This window comes from Limanda limanda, chromosome 7, assembly GCF_963576545.1.
Source record: "Limanda limanda chromosome 7, fLimLim1.1, whole genome shotgun sequence".
Lineage (NCBI taxonomy): Eukaryota > Metazoa > Chordata > Actinopteri > Pleuronectiformes > Pleuronectidae > Limanda > Limanda limanda.
In genome coordinates, this window is record NC_083642.1 from 21,839,443 (window position 1) to 21,866,244 (window position 26,802).

The 26,802-nt window shown below is 41.2% G+C and overlaps 1 protein-coding gene across 1 annotated transcript; it reads left to right on the forward strand.

Annotated features, from left to right (window-relative positions):
* Positions 1–4,487: 4,487 nt before the first annotated feature.
* Positions 4,488–26,755, forward strand: arhgef19 (Rho guanine nucleotide exchange factor (GEF) 19). Its single transcript, XM_061074805.1, has 16 exons — positions 4,488–4,797; positions 18,418–19,090; positions 19,180–19,665; positions 20,395–20,527; positions 20,607–20,692; positions 20,831–21,090; positions 21,215–21,375; positions 21,498–21,650; positions 21,979–22,108; positions 22,295–22,369; positions 22,467–22,556; positions 23,161–23,324; positions 23,998–24,156; positions 24,262–24,341; positions 24,417–24,521; positions 24,699–26,755. The coding sequence occupies exons 2-16, from the start codon at positions 18,439–18,441 to the stop codon at positions 24,851–24,853; spliced, it is 2,889 nt and encodes a 962-aa protein (XP_060930788.1). The 5' UTR covers positions 4,488–4,797; positions 18,418–18,438; the 3' UTR covers positions 24,854–26,755.
* The last annotated feature ends 47 nt before the right edge of the window (positions 26,756–26,802 follow it).

Consider the following 26,802-nt stretch of genomic DNA (forward strand, 5'->3'; position numbering starts at 1 on the left):
AAAGAGAAGAGAGTCCCATAAAGTGTAGACTGATCTTTGTCCGTGTGTGTGTGTGTGTGTGTGTCCCTGTGCTCTGACCCATGCTGTTGTCATGTGTCTCATGTAGTGAATTATGCCAGATGATAGCAGGTGAGTACATCTCAAGTAAGTAAATGGGATTCTCTAGGTGGACCTCATTATTGTATCAGATTAAATCAACTCTAGTGATTGGGGATTGGAGCCATGGTGGTAAGGTCTTGCTGGAATAACCCCTCGACCAATCACGAGTCAGTCGTGATATTTCACCCGGTTTTTATAGCATCAAAAAAGCTCACCAGAATGATGGGCTCCTTAACATACATCAGTGTTATTTAGAAATCATCTTTGAGAAAAATTTATTTGATATTCACTTTCAATTAGTCTGATCCATGACCCATCCACTAACATGGAGGAGGTGGGATGTATGCCCTATACTGCAGCCTGCCACCAGTTAGCAACAAATATGTTGCTATTCACTTTAACGGAAGTGTCTTCTCGTCCACCTTTATAATTTAATAATTTGCTTGCCGGTGAAGAGTGAGATGAGAAGGCTGATGCTACTCTTATGACTGTCTGTACCAGCTAGCTTAGCTTAGCTTAGCTTAGCTTAGCTTAGCTTAGCTGAGCTTTGCTTTGTTTAGCCGCAGCGAAACAAAAAGACTGGAAACAGGGACCAGTTATATCCTGGAGTCTGCTCTTTGCCCGGAAAGAAATTGCAAGCAACACAATCCCTTTTAAAATAGTGTCTTTTTGATCAGATTAAGTTAAAAAAAACATGTTGAATAATGATCATTATATGTTCTGCGATTTGGTTCTTTCTGCACAGAGCCAAGCTAGTGCCCCCCCCCCCCCTTTTCCAATTTATATAATAAGCTAAGCTAGCCAGGCAGAACACACTGTGACTCTAGCTTTATCAGAGATGAGATTGGCATCGATTATATTTCTCACCCTTGAAAAGAACATACATAAGTAGAAATTCCAATTATGCCTTCACACTCACAGTAACTAAAGCAATGTTTTATTGCCTGTGTCACTTTTATGACCAGTATGTGTCACCAGGGTGTAGGATCCTGGTTGCAGGCGGTAATTCAGTAGCATGTTGCAGCAAAGATTGTATGTGTCAGCAGTTTTTTTTACCTCTTACAGTGGTTAGTCTGTCAGAACTGATTCTCTCTCCTGTCTCTCTTCTCCTCCCCCATTCCTGCCTTGTCCAAACCCAACTGCACTGCCTCCCCTGAAGCAAGCCACACGTCCCTTGGAAACATGAGTTAGGAGTCTACCATGGAAAAGCAGTGGTGGGAGAGAATATCAGAGGATTAAGAGACACACCTCTGCATCTGGAAGTCAACTTTTTCCGGAGTGAAATACTGTCTATGCACTGGGATTCTTTGTCACAAATGTATACTGCTGCACAGACATTATGATCAACAGCTATGTAATAGAGGCCGGGTCAGTTTACCCATTTTCAGCCTCACATCGAAGGTAATATCTGCACAATCTGTCCCTGATCTAAAAAGAACCATTTATCCACACTGGGTAAAGACTACAGCAACTGGGCCTCAGCCTGAAGGGGCAAAATCGCATAAAATACATTTTAAATGGTTTGATAATTACCTGGCATCTTCAGCATTACTAGAGTAAGATGTTGGAACAAGGGCATTTATTTATTCTTTTGTCTCGACAAAAATGCACAAATACAACACAAATATAATTTAAATTTACGAGGTAAAACGTTATCAAAATGCAACATTCTCAAAGTAACAGGCACAATATCTACCACAATGACGCCACATCCATGTCAACATTTGTACTGTGTTTCTACTGGATAATTAAAGTTGCAGCATAATTAAAGCTCTCTCACACTGTCATCAGGGTTCATCGGGTGGAGACAGATTTTAACATGACATAGTTTTACCTGCAGCAGTGTGAGTCAGACTCAGACTGAGGTTGACCAGTGAAGACCATAATGTTAAAGGGACACTATGCACTGACGGGGCAATACAGCAGAGGCTGACCAGTAGTGTGGGTCAGACTCCACTCACCTTTACCATAATGCAGTTTCATGGCAATTTTATATGGCAGGAGGAGTTATTTGGTAAATCTGGCATAGTGTGGTGGCAAATAATTTTGCATGAGGATTCCCCTGGTATATTAATCAATACAAAGATGAGCAAATGCATTTGGAAATAGTTGGTTCTTTCCTTCAAAAGATACAAGGGTACAAGCCTGTTTAAAGGTTCAGTGTGTAGAATTTAGTGACATCTGGTGGTGAAGTTGCAAGTTGCAGCTGAATACCCCTCATCTAACCCCCCTCTTCCAAACAGGAAAGGAAAAAGGTGTTTAGTTTGTCCACTTCTCGCTACTGTGAAAAACATAGTGGCCGCCGTATGCTACCGATGTCAATATAAAGTATTTAAATATAAAGGTCCCATTCAAGGGTAAAGAAAACAACAATTCATAAAATTTAGATGATTAAACTCTAGTGAAAACATCATTAGTATTATTTAATATTCAATTTCCGCCAATAGATACCTTTCACCTGAATCTAACACAGTGGACCTTTAAATACAAATGATTACAAAGGCTCTAAAGGTGCATTTATAAAAATAGTAAATTACAAATTTGGATGAATGTATTAAATCGTTTTGAATTCATTACCAGTACATTTTTTGACCAAGTTCTTGTCCATAGCAATAAAAGTCGAAGCGCATGGCTATCGTATTTACATTTTTTGCCATGTCAACCCAGATACAAAGGATTTCTTAGAAACAGTTTCTTGGTACATATTGAATTAACTAATTAAATTATACAATTAACTGTCGCCCATAACATCAACATATTATGCTTGCACTATCCAGGAGCATTCTGTGTGTCTGTGTTGAAGAACATTTAGGATTTCATTTTAAAAAGCAGCTCGATTAGACTATGTTACCATCATCATGTTTGATGATCTGTTGTTGTGACTATGGGGTAAAAAATATGCAATTATCTACACCTACAGTTGCAATGTATGCACTATGTTCATGCAATGCACATACTGTTAACTGTCCATGAATGTTGAGCATGCCTGTCTTTTTACTTGAATCTGCACAGTCCTCATATGGAGCATTTCAGAGAGTTGCTAAGGTATGTACCTGTACAAACAGGAGTGAAACAGTACCTCGGTATAGGACATATTTTGTGTGTGAGCTGTTTTGCATTAAAATAAATCTAGTTTGAAGAATGTCTCCTCAGCGTGGGCTTCTGAAATGCTGGTAGTTACTCTGCTCGCTCTGCTGTAGGGATGGACTTGAAAAGTTATCGTTCTTCTCCATCGACCTTCTCCACCTTCTTCTGTTCATCTCACCTCAGGATGTTCAGCAGCCTCCTTCCCTGCAGGAAACTGATTTATTAGGAGTCAGATACAGACAGGTGTTGGTTAATGATTTCTCTCTTTCTCTCCCTCCTCCCTTCACACCCACCCAAATGGCCTTGGGCAACTCCAGACTTTTATGTAATCTCTTCCTTGTTACCTTTTTCTATCTCTCTTTCCTCTGTGTCTCTCATTTTATCCTTGTCTTGCTTAATTTTTTTAATTTATGCTCTTTTTCCCTCTCTTTCTCTCTCGTTGCCACTTTGGTCTGCTGGTTGTTATGATTGCTGTGCGTTCCTCTGCCATGGCCTGCAGGAGGAGTGAGTTGGTACTTGTCAGGGTGCACAGGTATGCACCATGGACACCGGCTGCCTCTCTCACCTTCTGGTGGAATATGGAGAGAGATGCAAAGCAGACGTCTGATTCAACCACATGTTAACTGCAGTGAACAAATCAATGCAACATTGCCCATGAGAGAGATTTATTCGTAAACACATTACATTTTCATGTATAAAATCGTAGAAATCCTGTATTGATCATTTATCAATGATACATAATTAGCATCCACCTTTATGCAGATATGTCAAGATTTTATACTCTGGTATAAGGTTTTTAATGTGATCCATGAGGTCACTTACACCGATGATGCAGCTACAACAGCCACAGGCGATAATAGATCTGCTCCCACAGTGATGCAAATGCATATATGCACAAAGACGAACATGCAAATGTGCACTTGCACTAGGATTGCAAGGATTGGTGCCTTGAATTTGTTTTGGGTGACTTCCCCTCTCACACATTCCAATAACACAAACATACGATACAACACATTTTGTCTGATAAATTAGACCCAACTAGCATCATGCAATGTTTTATTCAGATGAGGAACACAATCTCTGCTATCTCACTGTCTCTCTGTCTCAGAGCAGGTGCTGAAATGAGACACTAAATAACTATTAGAGTTAGAGGATGGACGAGAGGGGGAGGAGAAAGAGAAAATGGGAGAGCACCTCCCCAACAGTAGCAGAGAGAGAGAGAGGGAGAGAGAGAGAAGGAGGGAGGGAGGGAGGAAGAGGGAACGAGAGGGAAGGGAGAGCAGAGGAGCTTAGAGAGGGGATCTGCATTGTAAGTAGCTCTGAGAGCAGCAAGTAGTGGCGGCCGTTTTTCAACCTGTTTTTGTTTTCTCGAGGAGCAGGAGAACGAGAAGGAGAAGTGTCAGGAGGAAGAACACAGAGTTGAAAAAGTCTCAGCTGGGTTTTTTCTAAAAGATAGAAAGAAGAAGCTGTAGGAGGAGGAGTGGGAAAGAAGCCAGGAGGAACACAAGGCAGCAATGGATAGAAGAGTGGTTCAGTCTGACCCTGGGATGGCCTGGATTCTCACACTGCTGCTGGCCACCAGCCAGCACACGCACTGCTAACGCCAACGAGGTACAGTACTGAGAAACAGAAACAGACCTTTCTACACACGGAAATGAAAAATAAAAAGCCGGAAATCTATACACACATTTCACTTTACTTCTTATAACGCTATGCTCAGTGTTGCAGGATTCTGCTGCTGGAAGGGAAAGTTGAGTCTCGTTATTGGCCTGAGTGCAAACTCTTCTTTGTTTGGTGCAACTTGCAGAAAGTAGTGTTGTGCAGCCTGCCAGGTGCATTGCATACATGTGACAACCGACATGCTCCGAAAACAAAGGGAGACTCTGTCTGTGAACGGGATTCCGTAAACAATACCACCATGAGAGGGGTTATCTGCACTCTTGTTTGTCTGGATTTCAGTTTCTTCTCTACCAAACAAACCAGCGATTTAAACAAAGTCCTTCAGCACAAGCCTGACACCGTTCCCACTTTTTCTGCACCACAAAATGTTGCAAATATCCAGCTCAAGTGTATGCATGAATCCTGCCAGTGTGAGGGTTTGCTCTATTCATTTATTCTCCTGGAAGAAGTTGCAGCTTGCATCGCTGGTGTTTCCAGCAGGAAGCTTCCTGTAGATTCACTACAGCTGAGCCTCTTGTGATGCTTACAGTGCAGCAATGAGTTGTTGCAGAGCAGGGCAGGTAAGTGCTTGTCTGGAGTATGTTGGATGAGGGGTTGTTAAAATCTGTATATGGCTGAAACTTGGCGCCACACACACACACACACACACACACACACACACACACACAAACACACACACACACACACACACACACAAACACACACACACACACACACACACACACACACACACACACACACACACACACACACACACACACACACACACAAGCACACACTCTGGGACATTTAAGCATAAGACTCAAACACCTTCTCTGCCTGTATTAAGAGATGAAGCAAGAGTTTGTGGTAGTTAACTGAGGCCTGCACATGGTTCGGTTTGTATGAGTGTGTTTTCTTTTCCTCTGTCTCCCTCCGTTTGTTTGTTCACTCATCTGAAGCCTCCAGCGGATCAATTTGTTGACACGGCTTCATGAGAGATAAACATTAACACAGCGATGACATTCAGCAGCCAGGGTTTCATTTTTAATACGCCACCTAAAACTGCTCCCCTCAACACCTTTTCATGTGGAGATTGTGAGACACTATACGGCTGTCCAGACATTTGCTCAACATCAGCATGAGGGTGAGCTGAGGGGACGTCTGGTGTCCTGATGAGTAAGGGAACTGTCATGTGTGTAGTGGGAATGGATTGTCTGAAAGGTGCATATTTTGGCTGGAGCACAATTAGACAGCAATGGGTGTTTTCTGGATTATCTGATTTACTACGGCATGTCTGACTCGCATGCACCACCTGGATGTTCTGCTAGATGTGTATCAGCATTGAGTCAGGACTTTAATACAGACTGGAGATCCACAGTACAAATCTTCATAAAAAAACATTTTTAAAAAATCAAGGTTGTTTGATTTCTTTTAGCTGTGCATTTATTTTCCATTCTGTCAGCACTGTGCTGTAGATTCGATGTAACTCTTTAGGCCTCCTCTTATCACTCAGAGATTTATAGCTCACCGCAGGGCCCTCTCTTCCTCCCACTTCCTCCCTCCCCCCACGACTCTACGTCTGGAGAGCACCTGCCCCATCACCTGCCATTCAGACATGTCTGTCTGTCTCTCTGTCTGTCTGTCTGTCTGTCTGTCTGTCTGTCTGTCTGTCTGTCTGTCTGTCTGTCTGTCTGTCTGTCTGTCTGTCTGTCTGTCTGTCTGTCTGTCTGTCTGTCTGTCTGTCTGTCTGTCTGTCTGTCTGTCTGTCTGTCTGTCTGTCTGTCTGTCTGTCTGTCTGTCTGTCTGTCTGTCTGTCTGTCTGTCTGTCTGTCTGTCTGTCTGTCTGTCTGTCTGTCTCTCTGAGCGTGTGAGCGTCCTTGTTTTTGTTACTTCTGTAGGCTACATTCACACTAGTGCATTTTCTTGTGAATATGGCGGGTTCAAACTAAAACAATCTCTGGACATGTGTGCTCCTGAATTGTCACAGATTGCTTGAATAATTACTCGTCTCCTACATGTAAGCATCTGTATAATTGTAAAATACAGAATTTAAGGTTACAGCCCTTAGCAAAGAGGGGTCAGCAACACTTTTCATTTTGTGATCCACACTGGTAGCTTAGGCTAATGCTGGTTGCTTTCTTCTTTCATGACAGAAAAGACAACGGTTATGATTGTCTACTTCATCGTTTCCAAACATCTCAGTTTCTACCCATCTATACCATAACACAGCCATGGAGTTTTAAAACTAAGGGCCAGCAGCATTTCTAAACTTCTCCAATTTTATTGACTCTAAAACTCCAGATTATTGTGGACGCCAGGTGTATCTGTAGCAGATGCGTGCGTGCATGCAGTGTGTTGCAGGAAAGCGATCCAAGAGGCCACACCTTGCCCTCATCCTACCCCTTACCACACACACACACACACACACACACACACACACACACACACAAGCTCAGCTGCCAATTTGAACGTGACTTGCTGTCTGTACTCTGTGTTTTGCACTTACCTGTTTTGGTCGAAACCAGGCTAAAATCATTACAGGCATCATCGACTGAAAGCGAACCTGCCCTGTAAACATCAATGACACTGATATCTTCTGGAGACACAGTCACTTTCCTAGCTTTTTGACTTGTGGCCTAAATAACTGTGGCACTAATGGCCCGTAATAACAGCCCTCGCTCCTGCACGTGTATCCTCGAGTTGCTTTGTTTGTCTCCTGGCCGGCTTAGTAGTCAATTTCAGAGGAATGAGTTTGCAGAGTCATGCAGGGAATGTGGAAAAGTGTCTCAGGGGGTTTCATCTTGGGGTTGGGCACTTCTAAAGTAGGACATGAACTTGTCTTCAAAACTGGACTGCAGAACAGACCACCCACTAAGGTGATATTATTGCATTCAGTTAATAAAAATATGATGTTTTGTTATGCTTTGACTCTTAGATGGAAAAGTCTTTGAAAGGCAGGAGTGCACAGGCTTCATTATTTGATATAAATCTGTGTTTCTGGGAATATTCAGCCCAGATGTGAAGGTGAAAACAGACAAAGGGTTAAAAGTGGAGCCTGGAGCTGCTGTGTGCAGATCGTTGCACACCTGTCTAGCACTGCAGCCCTCCGGTCCTTTTACTTGGTGACTTATCCAATATAGCCTGGTCTGTGTTTCACATTTGCACTCATGCAAGATAATCAGTTTCTGGCTTAGGAGACATTGCCTCTTCACTGAAATGCATTTTTGTGCCTCTTTGCTCCTCAAAACAAAAAGACAAACCAGGTGTTACCCCTTCCTTTTTAGGCCATTTCACATTCTCTCTTAATCCATTGCTCTACTGCTGTTGGCACTGCTGGTTTTAGGGTCTCAATAGTTTATAGCTTTAGCTGTGGGCTAAGGTAGAATTGTTTCAGGATTGTCAGCTCGATTGGCGAATTCCACTTTTTCCCCCATCGCATTTTCAAAACAACATGCAGGCCGGCAGATTTCTTGTGCATACCTGTCCAGATAATGAAAGCAAGAAGCGGAGGAGGAGGAGGAGGTGGAGGAGGGGGTTTGAGGAGAAACTGCTGGTGCTCTGCTGGGAACAAGTGGAGCAGAGAGCTCAATAACAGCATGGAAGAGCAGGCGAGTGAACACAAGGGCAGATGAAAGCGAGTCAGCTCGATGGCAAAGGATCAGAATGGAATGAAAGTGCTCTGATTGACTATAAGAGTACAGCAAAGAAAGCCACTTAATTTTTTTAATTATTTTATAGCTGAAGAAAAAAATTATGAAACTTAATTACTGCAGAGCAATGAATGCCACTTTTAATGTCATACCCAGTTACTAAAAAAACCCTGGTTCTGATATGATGATGGATCAACAGAAAATGTATGACTTTGAGAAAGGTATCAAAGAATATAGTTTGGCATTTCTGATTTGTTACTTTAACATTTAATAGATAAGGTTGGTTATATTTAACATTGTCATACCGTCAGCAAATCCCATAAAAAGAACAGAGCCAAATATGCTTTTATTCCGTCTCTTTCCAGCCTGAATGTTTTCCACTGAATATGTGATTCTTTTATAATAGGTCACAAATATTCAGTTTTGTGTTTCAATAAAGGCTGAGCAATCTCCTAATAAATGGGTGCTGTAGTTTTTAGTAGAAATGATTAAATAGTCTATTTGTAGGGGACTATATTCAGCCGCGGAGTGATAAATATTTGTGTGTGTTTGATATACTGGAATGAACAACAGTGCCTAGCCTCATGGTAATGACTTAGAAATCACTCAGTGCATCATTTATGAGTGTTGCAAGCCCCTACAAGGAGTTTTTAAATGGTTATGAAACAGTCCTATTTTACTTTATGACCTACAACAGCAAAATGAGACAATCAGGGAGAAAATGGGCTTTTCCAACTATTCTCAATGACTGTTGTCGGAACAGTTTACCTGCAAGGTCAGAGCAACGATTTATGATGGTCAGGCGGGAAAAGCCTTTGTTTAGGTGGAGAGAGAGGAACCAGAAGTGGGGGTAGCTAGCCGGGCTACTCGCTAAGGTAAAGGCTAACCCGTCTCTCCCTCGTCAACTCCACGTCTCTTACAACCAAGATGGATGAGATCGGAATGAGAATTACAATACATTACCTCTTTGCTATGCATCCTGCAAACAGCTGTGTGTTACGGTGTGGTTTGATATTCCAGCCAACTTTAAGCCCCTATACATTGAGTGACTTGGTATAGTCTCAGGTTGGATTGTTCCATTTGCCCACAATAAAAGGGGGAAGTATGGATTTCTCGTACCTGTATAAATGTATTTAATACTCAATGGCTGTGGTGTCGCAGTGTTTTCTTAGTTTGTGCCCTGAACTTGCTACATGTGTCTTTTTCCCCCTCTGTCTGGACCGAGGTTATTACGACAAGTGACAGTGGAAACACCGCTTTGTGCTAAAATCAACGAAAATTAGAAGTTCAATGTCGAAGGTTTAATATATTTGAGAGAATATCCGTGTTAAATGAGGCAATTTGACAAGCTAAACACTGGCTCATAATTTTTATTGCATTTTAGATATGTATTATTGGAGACATGGTTGTTTAGCTGTATTTGAAACATAAAGTGGTCTCATGTTGTTAGTTCAAATGGCCTGTGTGAGTTTTTTTTGAACATGCTGTTTGAGAAGCACACTTTAAATCTTCAGGGTTTAGATATGTAAATAAGGTTTTGGTTTTAACTTTTCATATGTTCGTGGAACCCGCAGAAAAAAATCCTAAATCAGAGCTTCTTTTGTTTCGAAACTCGCTTCATACGAACAACCGTCGTCTGTCAGAAGCTGCTGATTATGGGATTTTCTGGATTTATTCTGTGTTGGATCCTTGCCCTTCAATCTACTTGGTAGCTTTTGTGATTTATCATAAAGCACCATAATTAGATCAGGTTCTTTCCATAAATTTGTCAATAGCCCCTTTGTGTCCGCACTACCCCGGCTGTTTGTCTCTCTCCCATGTCAGCTTCTCCTCCTGCAGTTGTTATGGTGGGGCACTAAAAGCAGGGGGAGGGGAGGTTAAAGGTCAAAAAGTCTTGGCGTTTACATGTGAGATGTTCACCATTTTTTCAGACTTTTAAATAAGAGATTGCTGTTTGTCCTTTTTCAGGAAATATCCCTGAGTGAGACGAAGCCTCTCTATGTCCTGTCACTTTCAGTGAAGGGCTCATAGCGTCTCAAACACACAGACTCACATCAGGTGTGCCTTGTGTTTGTGTGTGTGTGTCTTAGCTTTGTATGATCGTAAGTCAGGTTGTCAGTATGCATCTTCATGGTGTCTTAGAAGGTCGTGGGTAAGTCGCCTGAGGCTACAGGAGAAGATTAGGAGGTCCCACACCATGTGTAAACATTTGTGTAACCCCTCCCCCCCAAATAGCCTCTGGGGTGCTCACCTGTCTCGCTGGGATGAGGCTGGAAGAGGAACGAATGCCAAGAAACTCCCTGACCTGAATTTACTCGACTATTCTCACACCGCGCAGACATCGTCCCCTTGACATCTGTTGTCTCTCACTGATTGGAATTCGAGTCTCGCTGAGGAGTTTGTTTTGATTGAGAGACTTAGATGAAGCCCATTAAAATACCAAGATGATATATCTGCTGGATTTCATTCCAGGTATTTAAGGTGAAATAAGGTGAAACAAGGTGAAACAAGGTGAAACAAGGTAATCATTTAAGATGTTTTTGCAGGATCAAATTCAAGTCATGTGCGTCATCAACAGCATCTACAGGAAGAATTCTGAAACTTTTCAATAATGGACAGGACATTATCGTCATACAGCTCAACAGACAGAAGGGAGGACACGTGGAATAGAAGTTTGACTGTTTCATAATATTCAAACCCACATAATTTATCAACAATAAAAACCTGCCAGCCTTACACAAGCACAGGAACTTATTGCACGATGTCTGAATTTAAACATCAAGTACCCAGTTGCACTTTTTATGACAACACGATATTTGACATCCCAATAATTCCATGGATAACCATTTAAAGCCGTTTGAGCTTGACGGCAGTAGGAACTGTAAGTGTATACACTGCTCCATCACTCAGTAATCACCATAGATTTAAAGTATTCTCTAACACAAATAAATTAAAAACAGACTTTGATTGAACTTTGATTGACTGCAAAAACAACTAAAGCTGGTTTGGCAGCACAGAGCACATGGAGCAGGAGTGATGCTGAATGATGTCACGTCTTGTCTCGGCAGACAATGCCGGCACTTGAGTCTGCTGCTTGGCAATTAGTGGTCCGATGTGACTGAGTTAAACTGCGATCTGGCACACACACATGAGCTGGTCGCACCACACTGTCAGGATACCCAGGTCTGTCTGAGCAAACACACCGGACTCATGCTCACAGACAGGAAGCGTGCGGGGGAAAGAGCAGACACTCTCACTTTCTAAAGGAAGGTTTGACATATTGTTAGTTTTACACTGAGCACTGGGATGTGAGTATAAGTTAGGTGATAGGTGAACTTTATTGATCCCAATTTGGGAAATTATTGAATATCCATATATATCCAGATTTGAATCCCCAACACCTCAGCAGTGCATATTACTCAGAATGACCCATTAAGAGCTTAAGCTGCAGTTTCATGGTCTAACTAAATTCTGATGTCATTGACACACTGATTGCTATAAGCTACATAGTTTTGATTTGGTGCTACTTTTTGTCTTGATTTATTAAGCAGGAAGTGAGGAATGACATGCAACAGAGGTCTGCAGCCAAAATCAATCATGATAAAATGAAAATACAGAGTAAAATTTATTTATTAAGCCTCTTCGAAAACACAATTACAAGGTGCTAAGTTAATATACAGATACAGAAATATAACATTTTATAGATGAGAAAACAGTAAAAACAAGATAAGATAAAACATTATTAAAGATTAAAATAGGTGTTATGGTACAAACTACATGGAAAAACACCTATAATATGTGTCTTTAAGAAAGATTTAAAAGAGGATAAGGAGTTTGCCAGACGGATCTCGTCAGGGACATTGTTCCACAGAGTGGGAGCTCTGCAAAAGAGACCTGGTCACCTCTGGTCCTCAGCCGGGACTGTGAAATGGTAAGCAGGGTCACATATGGTGTCCAAAGATCTGAAATGTACTTAGATGAAAGTCCAGAAATGTCCTTACAAGTCAGCAATACAATCTTAATATCAATTCTAAAATGTACTGGAAGCCAATGAAGGGAAGTTAAAATCAGAGTAAAATGCTCTTTTTAAGTCATTTAGTGAGAATTAAGGTTGCTGCCTTTTGGAGTGAGCTATAGTTTATGTAGACTATGTTATTCATCTTTATGATATTCATCTTAACCACTAGAGAGCATCAGGATGACCAGAAAAACATGTTGTCTTTATTTGACCTCTGGCATAGGAAGATAATTTCCAACACTTCCTCATCCTGCCTACAAAGCTAGGATGAGTTCATTTTTTTTCAACCAGGGAAGCAGCACTGAAAAAATAAAAAATAATTACCAACTTGAAATAAATACGTAGAATAAACATCTAAATTAGTAAAACACCTGCAAGCAACTTCTAAGTATACATTGTGAAGTGCAAGTTGAACAAATTAGATTAATATGTGTTTTATCAGCCAAAGTATTTTTTTAGGTTGGTCCAACAACTCTATTTTCATAGTGAATACACAAGTATCTAGATATCTGTAACCAGGTTAATTATCCTGTACATCCTCTTGTGGTACTTGAAAAAATGAGCCTTGTTTCAGGCTTTTCAGACTTTAAAGCTGACATGTTTTGCATCATTGTTGTTACAACATTCATGATTGTGCAGCTGAAAAGTAAATAGGAAGACTGGAAACGTCTAGGAACTCAAAAAGTTTAGGAATTTTATTTTATATCGCACAAAAGGATGGTGTGAAATCTCTGTCCTGCCAAAGCCTGCAGTTTTAATCTCACAAGCTCAGTTTGAGCCTGGAAAACATCCCTCAAGAATAAAAGCAGCAAACTGTGGGGTACTGGTGCAACAGCAACGAAAGAAGTAAGAATATTTAAATACAAAAACCATTGCACGAAAAATAACCATCCAGCATTAATAAACCCTGCACCCACTACAAAGAGAAACTAAACACAGACTTGGTAAATAATCATAAAACTGAGAAGATAGAAATGTTATCAGTTCGCCTTTGAACATGGACAGCGACACATGACTGATACAGTTTGTTCCATAAAACTGGAGCAACGTCTCAAACGGCTTCTGCACGGGATGTGAATATCAGTCCGGTGAGTTGCAGCCTGTGACGTCCTACGGTTCGGACTCAGCTTCCAGGCAACAGCACGACTCAACACTGTTATTCCTTCTGTGAGTCGGCCATGGCTCAGCACGATTACATGATGAGGCTCCTTATATGCTGTATTTCTGTTATGTGATTCTCCAACTCTCAATTCTGTCTGACGTCTCTACTCTGGAGGTGGCGCTGATCCACAAACTGAACACTGGGTCATAGGAGGCTAAGCTCAGTTGAGACTAAACTATTTATTGGACCAGCATGAAACTGTAGATTTCAGCTAAATCAGAAGTGAGTTTGTTTGTACTTTCATCGGGGGAGCAGCAGTGGGACTCTATATAAGGGCATAAACTAATGCAAAGTACAGCGTCCATATTTATATAATAATAGTTACTTCAAGTCATTGTTGGTTTTGTTCTTGAGGGTTTTATTAATTTCCAGAAGAATTTAAAAGATTATTTTGTAGTTTAGGTGGAATTGATAGATTTCTTGTGTTTTTCCATTAGAGTATCAGAGGCAGACTAGTCCAGGATGTTTGATGTTGATGTTGGAATAGTTGTCTGACAGTCGGCCACTTTGAACAAAGCAGATTGCTGTTTCCAACCTATTAGGAAAATATTTGTTTTGAATAATGAAGCACACCTTTATAAGTAGTGGAGTTGTGAGGAGATGGTTGAGGTGGGTGTGGGTGAACATCAAGTGAAACTGTCACACCAGAGGTGACGGTTGGTGCCACACTCCCACCTGTGGTTTAGTTAGTCAACAAGGACATTTTGGCAAACGTTTATTTTTTATGTAAATAAACAGATAGTGGCCAAAGTCACTGTGAACGTTTTCTGAATGAAACCAGATCTTTACCTCCACCAAGGAAGTTATGCTTTTGCTGCGTGTATTTGTTTGTTTGTTGGTTCGCTCATTCGATAGCAGGATTACACAAACACTACTGGACAGATCCAGGATTTTTCTAGTTTTTTCCACATTTTCCTCGACTTCTCAAGAAATAATTTATAGATCTTGATTTGGAATCTGGAATTTATGAGTGTGTGTAAGTTAATTAAAGTTTAAGTTTCATTCTAGTGAATTAAAATGTGTTTTTATAAGGGGGCTGTAGGGCCTTGTTGTATGAAGTCTACTGAGTGAAATTCATCATGTTAGTGAGTAAAAATAACTGTAACATTTTTTATAATGCTGCAGTCAATATACACATGTAAAGCAAGACTGGATATTTCAGCGGAAAATACATTTCATACACATATTTGCTGTTGTAGATTGTTTGTGTAGAAAGTTAATTTATATCAGTTGCAGATACAACACACACAAGTTTAAAATAATTAACATGAATTGTTCTCTGTGAAAGAACAATCCTCCATACTGCCTCTTTATAAAAGCAGTGTAACAATCACACTCCCTAACATTAGAAAAAGCTCAACCAGCTCTAACACAGCTCCCCCCGACAAACTTCAAGCAACCGATTACACAACATTAACTCTGTAGTGAAGTTGAATCAGCAGAAGATTTTATGCTCATATTCATGTGATACGCTCCATTAAAGGTTTATTCTGAGACCTTTGAAATGAAGAATCTCACAATTAAAAGAAATGCTTCTCATATGGCTGCTGGCAATAATGTCATGCCAGAGTGCCATTCATTAACTGCTGTACGCAGACATGTCGTCTTAGAGCAGCCTTGTGAAATTACAGGGGAAACGCTGGCAGCAAAGTCCATAACAGTCATAAATAACAGCCTGCTATGACAAGGGAAATTACTAGCTTTGGAATTGAAACTTTAATAATGTGATATAATGCTGTCGGTGTGATGAATGTGTAGTACGTGTGATCAGATGCTTTCATGTTGTGATAAATATGACGGTCAGGCTTATCGTCACTTTCTGGGATCTTGAACATACAGTACAACAAATTTTCTACAAAGATAAGGTTGAATGATGACGATTTGGCGATTTGTGGAGGATTACGCCAACATTCATTTGTTATGACAGTATTGAAAGATGAGACACAATACTTTGTCAGCAAATACTCTGTAAACACGGAAGTAATTCATATTTGATCTTATATGGCTGACTGGGGAGGGAACAAAGTAAAGTTCATACAATGGTGCACATCTCCAGCAGGCCTATACTGTAACCAGATTCAGACACCAAAAAGCTTGAGTCATTATGCAGCTGTGGTCTGGATGTGTTTATATGGTTCAGTGGCTGCACTGTATGGGTGGATCAGTAGAAGCAGTTCCCTCTCAGGTGTCTGTGCTCAGGGCAGCCGGGCCCAGGCTCCCACATAAAGGCAGCCTTTGTCTGCAGTCGGGAACAGGTAACCATTTGTGCCTGCACTTCCGTGTGTGTGTGTGTGTGTGTGTGTGTGTGTGTGTGTGTGTGTGTGTGTGTGTGTGTGTGTGTGTGTGTGTGTGTGTGTGTGTGTGTGTATACACCATACATGCAAACATTTGTGTGTTTTTCACAGAGAACCAGAGCGGTTGGACTCAGCCTACAGTTTCCACAAGAACAGGTGTGGCTGTTCAGTAACCTCATAGTCACATACAGCACAAACAAAGGAAGATAAACCCTGCAGTAAACAAACAAAGTTATACTTCGAGGAAATATATTCATTTATGCGTGTATCCCCTCAAGGAACACCCTGATACTTTACAGGTGCACAGCTTAATACAATGAAATGTGATACTACTAAAATAACTATAATGTCAAATATTACTGTCTCATAAAAAAACACTGTTAATATTATAAATAAAGTATAAATTACAATTTCGAATGCATCAATTTAGTGTAGTAATTTTGTGTTTTGAGAGAATGTAGCGGTTTGCAATGGAATAACTGACTAAAAGCACAAGGTTCAAGTGTAGAGTTGAGCAGAAGTTTTATCTCACAAAGCCCCACACATGGTTCCAGGAGAGCTGTAAAGAGAAAGGGAAAAAAAGAGGTAAAGAAGTGCAGCAGGCTTGTCAACATCTCACAAAATATTCAAACAGACTTGAAGTTGTGGAGTGAGTGGTTCAATGTGAGGAAGCTGATATTTTAAAATGTATGTGCGAAGGTATCTGTTATTCTATGTGGATGGTTATCATGTTGGTTTTTCACACCCTCTTAACCGATAGAACACATAAATACACCATGACTTGTGATATTCACACAGGAAATCAGCTCTGAAAGTGTTTTTTTTGCTACTTAGCTTAGTGCTTCTCAAAAATACTTTTCTTAATCCCCATGACAAATACTAAAAGTCTCTGCTGCTGGACCTGAAATATCAATGTACCCATTTTTATTTCTAAAAAAGAAGAATGGTTCATAGTAAATTATTTTTGTCAATAGGTGCTGCTATCTAAACTTATTTCAAAACAATTGAAGCAAGCTCTGTACTCCTGTGTGTGTGTATGCACTCATGTGTGTGTGTGTGTGTGTGTGTGTCTGTACTACTCATTTTACCTGGTGTTTACCTGGCAGAAGTTAAGGATTACCTGCTCAGGAAGAAGACTCTGAGCTCCTCTGTTGTGTGTTTAAACAGCCTGTCAGGAGAGCCAACTTTATGACCCACTGCTGGGTTCTAACACACGCTCCCTGTAAATATTCAATCAGGAATGGTGCCTGCTCACTATTGTGGGCGGGGGGGAAGGTAGATCAACAACCAGAGTGACAGGTGAGTATAGATCTCAGGTGCAAGGTGAGAGTGCTGAGGATGTGCTCTCTTCCTCTCGTCTGTGCATCTGTTGTGGTATTCTGTCTGGAGCTGGTTTGTGTGTGTGTGTGTGTGTGTGTGTGACAGAAAGATGTTAAATACAGGGGTTGGATGCTGTGTGTAAAGAGGTCTTTAATTATAGCAGGAAGACACAGCTCAGTAGACACTCTACTCTAGACTTAAGTGTGTGAGATTGTGTGTGTGTGTGTGTGTGTGTGTGTGTGTGTGTGTGTGTGTGTGTGTGTGTGTGTGTGTGTGTGTGTGTGTGTGTGTGTGTGTGTGTGTGTGTGTGTGTGTGTGTGTGTGTGTGTGAGGACCGGGTCAGAAACATCCTGCAAGTGTCAATAGTTTGAGGGTGTCTGCTCAGTGTGTGTGTATCTTGATATATGAATCCAAAAAATGTGCAGAAGCCCTTTTAGAAAGTTAATCCTATACGACCACCGTCGACTGAACATCCACAGACTGTCTAGTTTATTAAACTTACACAAGTCAGATTACTGTTCATTATAACCGTATATATTGTGTAACACTCAGTTGGGTCTGAGGAATCTCCGGCGAGTCTCAGCTAAGTAGCTAACAGTGAAATGTGTCCAGTCAACCATACCTGATTGCAGGATAAGTGGTTTGCTGCTGTACTGGTTTACACGAAGGCACCGATTTGTTTCTTGTGGAAACATTCCAGTTTATAATCATGTGTCCATTTTTTCGACATCCACATAGCGTAGTAGAAAGAGCAACAAACAAAAACCAAAAGTGATGAAGTGACTGGAGCTAAAACCAAGTGTTTCTGACAGAGGCTGAAAAGAGGGGCCGCAATACTGGACAGCACGAGCACAGTCACGTGTAATCTGAACATAAGGGTGTGTCAACCTATTCAAGTAATAACCCATGTAAAAATATGAGCATAATATGTCTTCATTAATAATCCAAGTTTCTTGTTTGCTGAAGTGACCAAACTCAAATTCATTTTGTCTATATAAATCCACTTTTGCTTTTTAATCATCGTCCTCTCAGGTTTGGGTTCACTCTTCAGAAGTGATGATTGGATCTTGGTGTATAAACCGCACAGTAAATATACCTTTTTTTCTCCCCACTCTCCCTCTGCAGCTCCCATGTTTTCGTTCAGCCATGCTCCCTGGGTATGGATTCTCACTTTTTCCTGATTTCCACCCTCACCTTCATGCTTTCCGCTGCGGGGGAGAGAGCCCCAGCATGTGGATCCCCGGCTCAGGAGAGTCCCCGGCTCTGAGCGAGGTCCAGGAGGACAGGCCGCTCCTCCACCCGTGCCATCTCAAGCATGTTGCAGTGTGCCAGGAGGAAACTTTGGCTTTTATTGAGCTACAACCACCAGTGACTCCGAAACTAAACGGGCTCAGCTCCCCAAGGCCGGCTGTTATTCCAGATGCACAATGCATAACACACACTCTTTCATTGAGTGGTTACAGACACACACTAAATGAGCTGAATGACATGAAGAACGGCTGCCACAGGACAGACAATGAACATGAAACACTTTTAAACTCTCATACAAGTGTGGGCGATGGTGAACCTGTGCGGACTGAAAAGCCACAAACTGTCACAACAGTATGTCGTCCCCCCCACACAGCTCTTAGCCTCCCTCTGTCGTTCCCTCTGTCCTCTCTGTACACAAACACGGACTCATGGGAATCTCAGGTACCTTGTTCACCATCCTCACCTGAAGGTCCAGGGTGTCTGAGCCCAAACACCGGCCAGCTGCAGAGGAGAACATCACAAGGCTCAGTGAAAGAAAAGTCTATCCGTGAGTGTGCATCTCATTTCATTATTGACAAGATTGACGTAACAAAAACGCTTTATATGCACTTCATGAGGTTTTTTTCTGGTTTCCAGGGCGAAAGATGCAGGTTTATTCTCCAGATAGCACGAGTGATGAGTCTCTCAGCAGCCCGATCCTGGACTACATCTTCCCTGGACCTTTTGCATCCTTTCTGGAGGAGGACCTCAGTGGATTATCCTCCCTGGAGGCGATGTCAAGTCCCTCATCCACAGACGGTGCTACAGATCTCCCAGGCCTCAGTCATGAGGATATTTTTAATCTACCCACAGAACCACTGGAGATAATACAGGACTCAATACTGGGGATGAGGGAAGATGGCGGGAGTGTAGAGATGTCCAGTGCCACGGGGGGCAGCATTTTGTCACGCAGTCGTCATGGAGACCAAGAGCGGCGACGCTTCTCAGCCTCAGAACTCATATCGAGACTTCAGCTGTCTCAGAGGAAGAACTCCTTCACCCTGAAGCTGGGGAAGTCGCTGTCAGCACGGGTCGCCTCCAGGGACCGACAGAGCTCCAACAGCCTCTGTCCCAACCCCGACTGTGAGTAGACTAAAGATCTAATGTCCTTTCATCATAGGGTCCCACCCACTAACATGGAGGAGGTAGGATTTATGATTAACTTTATAATACAGCCAGCCACCAGGAGGCGATTGAGATGCTTTGGCTTCATTTTGGGGAGCAGTCATGCCACTTATCTTTACATACAGTCTATATAACATTAAATGGAAATATATATAATGAATATATGTTTGTTATGTATATATGTACAGGATATATTTATATATATATATCATTTTGCAACATATCCAACAGGCCACATTCTCAATTTAACTTCAGATAAACTCAAACACACATAAATCACTTTTGTTTTCCCAGCACCTCCATCAGAACATTATTAGAATGGGATATTTAATGGCCAGTTATGAAAAAGGGGAGCAATTGCATCAACCATAATATCAAATATAATATATATAATTAGTCAGTAGGAACAAGTCTGTTGTTGCCATTTGATTGTAAAGAGCAAAAAATGCCTGTAACTAAAAGAATATATAAATATATAGCTGCAGCTCGACTTTATTATTAAAAGCTTGGACATTCATATTTTTGGTACATGGCTTAAGAAGGCGGGTGAGCATGAAACAACAAAAATATGTCTGAACATATCCAGACAGGTTATTACAGTACAGGGCCTCTTGACCCTTTATTACATGAGGTGTCTTGCTTCATCCCTTGACCTCATCTTCAAGTCCTGCTTCTTATCTTTTTTAGATAAGTCCAGCTCCAGGCACCACAGCTCAGGAGGTTCTAGTAACAGCGCCCCCCACAGTCCTGAAGGACCTGCACCTCCTCTGCCCAGCAGTGACAATGGGATGCCGTTGCATAGATGGAGCACAAAACTCGGGTAAATACAGACTTCCGTTGTTTCAACACAAAAACGTGCAAAAATCAAAGATTAATGTCATTTCACATTTTCATTACAGAATGCGAAAGAAATCCATTGAAGACGACTCGGCCACACTTCCAACTGTTAGTAATTCAAATCGGCTGTCAAGGTTTTTACCGAGTTGTAAGTTTGCCTTCAAGAAAGATTTTTCTCAAAGTCTTTGTATTGCATCTATTTAGATTGTCTATCTAGATATTTTCCCCTAACTGCCTTTTCCACAGCCAGTATTTTTATTTATTTGATTCCTGCTTCCTCCTGCAGCGATTCTGTACCAGGAATACAGCGACGTCGCCATCAACCGAGAGATTCAGAGGCAACAGGGGAAGGAGCCGGGCACCGAGGACGAGGGGCTAAGGGACGAGGGGTCCGACGGGGGGGGCCCGTCTCCATCCAACCTGTCTCCATCCAGCTCCTTCCGCTCCTCACGAGGTTCTGCTTTCGCACTGTGGCAGGATATACCCGATGTAAGAACCAGTGGTCAGCTCGACAATTTCAGCAATGAGGAGAGGAAATTACAAGAGGTGAGTTAAGAGATTTCACATCTTATGATGGATTACATTTGGGTTTTCATTTGTTTTTTCTATTGAACTGCTACAGCTGTTCATGCACTGTATGGCAGGCTGACTTCCTGTGTCCTCCACTCAGGCAAAGTTTGAGCTGGTGACGTCTGAAGCATCGTACATCCGCAGCCTCACCATCGCCGTGGACCACTTCATGCTGTCGCAGGAGCTCGCCGAGTGTCTTGGAGCTCAGGATCGGCAGTGGCTCTTCTCCAAGCTGCCTGAGGTCAAAGATGTCAGTGAGAGGTGAAACGAATTGCAACTGATATTTAATATATTTCTGCTGTGCTCAGGTCTTTGTTTTAACATCTCAGTGACCAGGTTCTTTCCTTCATTGACTGTATTTTCTGCTCATGTATTGTATGCAGGTTCCTCCAGCACCTGGAGCGCAGACTGGAGCTCGACATTCTGCGTTTTGATGTGTGCGACATTGTCCTGGATCACTGCCCGGCTCTGCGAAGGGTTTATTTACCTTATGTAACCAACCAGGCCTACCAAGAACAGACATACCAGCGTTTGCTGTGAGTAGCTGCCTCCACTGTATGTACAGCATAATGAAAACATAGCCTGATTTGGAAACCAAACTTGAACTTCTATGTATATGTATGCAGGCTCTCTCTGTGGACATAAATGGCTGTAGTGCAGAAAATCTAATTGTTTCATGCAGTGGGTCCAGAATTTCCTCTGAGCGTGTTGTTTTACACCTGCATGACTTAACTTGCACATGATTCATTGAAATGTATTCTTAAGTATTTTTTTGTAAGGCAAACAAGGAACTGGAATCTTCTTCAGAGTTTCTCATAAAACATTAAGAGGTTTTCTCTAAATGTGCTCGTCCTGTCATCTCAGGCACGACAACCCTCGGTTCCCCGGCATCCTGGCTCGTCTGGAGGAGGACCCCATCTGCCAAAGACTTCCCCTGACCTCTTTTCTAATCCTCCCATTTCAGAGGATCACACGGCTTAAAATGCTGGTGGAGGTACATGATCAAATGTTCACTGCAGGATTCGTGTTGGCACTTGAAACCCAATTATGTGAAACTGTAAATGGGTTAAAATTGGGACTGGCCAAGTAATTTGCCCCAGCAGGTTTCCTTCCATAACAGAACATGAGAAGAGCACTTTTTATTCCTCGGCATATCTTCAAAAACGTTGTTATTTTTCAGAATATCTTAAAGAGGACAACACCGGGCTCCCGAGATGAGGACACTGCCACGAAAGCTTTCAATGAGCTGAAAAAGGTGGTGATTATCATCCCTAATAGTCAGTTGGATAAGCTTCAGTATTATGGCTGGTGAGGCACAACAGTAATGACTGTGTTGGTGTGTGTCTTCTTAGATCATCAAAGAATGTAACTCCAGTGTACAGTCGATGAAGAGGATGGAGGAACTGATTCACCTCAATAAGAAAATTAATTTCGAGGGAAAGGTGACTGAAATATGTGTGCATTGATCTAAAGTCCGGATGGTGAAGAATTCACTTTTTCTGTCTTCCTTTAAAATTGTGAATCAAAGCATCATAGAGCTGTATCCTATCAGGGGCATTGTAGGTTTGAAAAAACTTATGGAGCCATGGGGGGGAGGTTAACACTCTGAGAAAAAGTATGAATCTGTAAATTTGTCGTAATTTGATGAGAAAAAACCTCGGATTTGAGATCTGCTAAAACTACATTAAAAAAGAAGATATAGTTCATATATTAGCCCCATTTTCTAAATAATGTGTTTTATAAGAATACAAAACAATATAAACCTGTGGCAAAGAATGAATAATGTCGGTATTTTGGAGATATCCTTCTTGTGTCATGAAGAGGAGCCAACCTCCCCTTGCCTCACCTGTAGGTCAGACTCTTGTTGCTAAACCTCAAAAGTTGCTTCCTCCTCCAAATACATTTTATTGTGTCTATTCAAAGTCTGGATGCTAATGATAATGTGATTTGGGGCTAAATGTTTACCCACAGTGGCCCATATATGCCACATATACCATCTTCTTGCCCTGTGGTTATTGTTAAACAGCTAATTTCCTTTCTTTGTAGATCTTTCCTCTGATCTCTCAGTCTCGCTGGCTGGTGAAACATGGTGAACTCCTGGAAGTGGACACGCAGACAATGAGTATTTCTGGATCCAAGCTGAAGTTACCCACCAAGCCGGTGTACCTGCACCTGTTCAACGACTGTCTCCTGCTGTCCAGGAGGAAGGAGTAAGTGATGTTCAGTCGATGGAAGATATTGAACTGATGATTGAGGACATTCAACTTAATATCAGGGACTCTCTTCATATACAGTATTCTCCCCCTAAGTTATAGGATAGGTTTGGTTTTGTCAGGTCTATTTAAGGCAGTGATCACATGCTATATACTTTATGTATATTCAATAAGTCACTGGGTCTCTTCAAACTGGCAGCTAACTAATCCCTCTCAACCATCCTACAGTCTATGCTGTGAACACTGGTTTAAATAGGTTTAAACCCTCAGTCAATATGGATTTGAAAGTAAACAAAAGGGTTCTTTAAATGTTTGTAGAGTTCTCATTTTGTCAGCCTTTTTCTGGTCCAAAGTGTAAAGTCTAGAACTAGTCTATACAATACCCAAAGAACCATTAATCAACTGTAACTAACATGACAATGCATCACGTTATAGAAATAAAGTTATTTGCCATACATTTGTGTATTTGATGACAGTTAGATGAGAAGACTGATACCATACTCAACATGATTGTAACTAAGTAATTGCTAACTGTGGGGCTAGAAGAGTTTTAATATTTCCAACTTCGGTCAAGTACGGAGCCCATTGATCTGATGCAAAGACAGTGACATTAAATGGGCTCAAATCAACACATTATGGCTCTATTCTAACTATGGAAATCTTTTTGCAGTACCTGGAAGTTCATGGTGTTCGTACATGCCAAGATAGGTGAGCTGAAAGTGAAGGATCTCAGTCAGAAGCTGCAGGGCATCTCAGGCTTCATCTTCCACCTGCAGCTGTGTGAAGGCCAGCAGCTCAAACACCAGATCCTGCTCAAATCCCACACTGAGTGAGTAACAACCCTTCATCCCTTCAATGGTAACTTAATTCATATGAAGACAAGATGCTAGCAGATGGTGCTTTAACTGGCTTTGTTGGTTTTGTGGCTTCCAAGGAGCGGGAAGCACAGATGGATCACAGCAATGTTTCCCTCGAATCCTTTGGAAGACATCGAGCAGGCCAATGAGAATGATGGTCAGTGGAGAGCTGCACGTTCATGAACCAGCCTCCAAAGTTCCTTCATTCATCTTTTCTTTCTTTTCCTCTCAGATATATCCCAGGTCCAGTGCATCAAAAGCTATCAGGCCCAGGAGCACGATGAGTTAACACTGGAAAAGGCCGACATTCTTCACGCAAAGACCATTACAAGTGATGGTAAGAATTTGGATTAAGTCTCTATTAACTGCATTCCACCTTCAACCTGCACCTGAATCCATCTTTATTGTGTCCATATAACGTTTGTGTTGTATTTGATTCTCACTGACTGTCTGAACTTAAATAAAAAATACATAATGGCTTGTTTGATGTCTGAAGCATGTTGTATTTCCCCAGGCTGGGTGGAAGGCATCCGACTGTCGGATGGGGAACGGGGCTGGTTCCCCAAAACCTACGTGGAGGAAATCACAAGTCGCAGCGCGCGGCTCCGCAACCTCCGGGAAAATATCCGCATCAAATGTGTCACACAGAAACTGGAGGGAGATGAGTGACGAGCTTAACAGCAGCTCGTCCTGTGTCAGAGGTGCAATTTAGCCGTTTAATTTTAAGGCTTATGGATCATTCCTTTAATTCTAGATGGATGTGGGAGCCTTATGTAGTTTGCAGGTTCTTTCAAAAGGCAACACTTTTGACTGCTCTTACTAATTTCCTTTACCATGCTAACTATTACAGTACAAAGCTTCTCCTTCTCCACCACAGTTTTACAATAACACAAATTCATACAACATAAGTCTGCTGGCAACAGTTCACATTAAGATATTTTAGCAGTTTTCCACTCTGTATTTCCTAAACCTTTTATGAGCTTTTGCTTTGTGCATGCTGCCTGTGAAGACATTTTAATACCATTTAAAATCAGAGAAAAAAATCTAGTATCTCTATTATAATTGTGGAGGATACTGTGCATGAATGCACATTAAGTAGAATGCATCCTAAACACATCTAAAGATAAATGTTTTCATATCAGACGAGATCAACTCTTATCAGCAGCATGAGGTTAATTTAGCGTCTGTGACTTGTGCAGTAAACTGAGCTCTGTGAGGTGCAGGACTTTATTCATGTGTTATTACCACAGTAGAAAGTCATCTGAGGCAGATCCTGCTGCTGAGCTTCATCCCACACATCACAGGCTTATTATCTTTGGTCTTTGTTCTGATGCTTTCATTACACTACACTACACAACAGAAGCACTACAGCGCACCAGTTAGTTTCCCTCCATGTGTTAAAGACGTGGATTGTTAAAATAAGCCTTAATATTTATTAAAAATGACAACACCATCCCAGTATATACTGTAAATGGTGTGTAGCAAAAGTAATCCGGCCTGCATGAACACTCACAATTGGGTTAGGGTTAGTTTTTTTTTACTTAAGCAGTAATGTCTGGCTCTCTCTTTAGAAGGCTGCACTACACAAATACTTTCAATGCTCCAATAGAATGTTGAAGTAAATATTTTTTAAACTCCATGACAGAACCAAAGCACAACAATACATTGATCTTACTGACAAGTATTGTCTATCAGAGCTTATTCTCCTGCTTCATAAAGTTACTAATGGGACTTCACACCATCCTACTGTTGTAAATACCAACTAGAGTATTAAATATATATATATATATATATATATTAATCTGCTACTGAAAATAGTCCCTGCCAAATTCACTGTTTACTCAGGTTGAAGTTCCCAGCTATTTTAGTGATTTATGAAATATTTTTTTAGATATATGCTCATGACCTGTCTGTTTTTAAAGGCATTGAGCCCCTGGCAGGATAGAATCAGCTTTTCATTTAAAGTAGTAAAAAAAAATACCCAATTCAAAATGTGCAAATTAAGCTTCAAAAGTACAGATCAATTTAGCAGCAGTTCAGTGAGGCTTGATGTTATTGCATTACACTAATACAATACAAAACAATAGCACTGAGTTGAATTAAAGCCTTTATATCAATAGTGTTAAAATCCCCACGTGATCAATAGTGCAGTGTAACTGTGCTAAATCTGTCGTTAATGAACCACTATAATCAACATTCAAATGTAAACTCTACCAGTGGCACATTAAATGTTTATAACCCAACTTTTTTTTTCTTTCTCTAAGTTGTTAGTTGTAATTTAAGTGGTTGCTATGGCTGCCTGTGTATTTATACTCCTCTAGCTGGTTGTTCTCTAAGGAGATTCTTGATGTAAATGTACTTTTCTGTAGATGGCCACATGTAAAAATAGTAGAAAATTGTTCATTTACTTTTTTTAACAGTAATTTATATATAAAAAGATATCATGGCATTCCATAGTAATAAACTTTGCATTCAGAGTGATTTCTACTACCACAGTGAATAAAGATACTGTGATACACTGGATGTTTACTGGATATCTCAACACTACTGTAAATGTTTAACCACTGAAATAAAAACACTTCCATTCTACGTTGTGTTGAAGTAATGAATTTGAACTC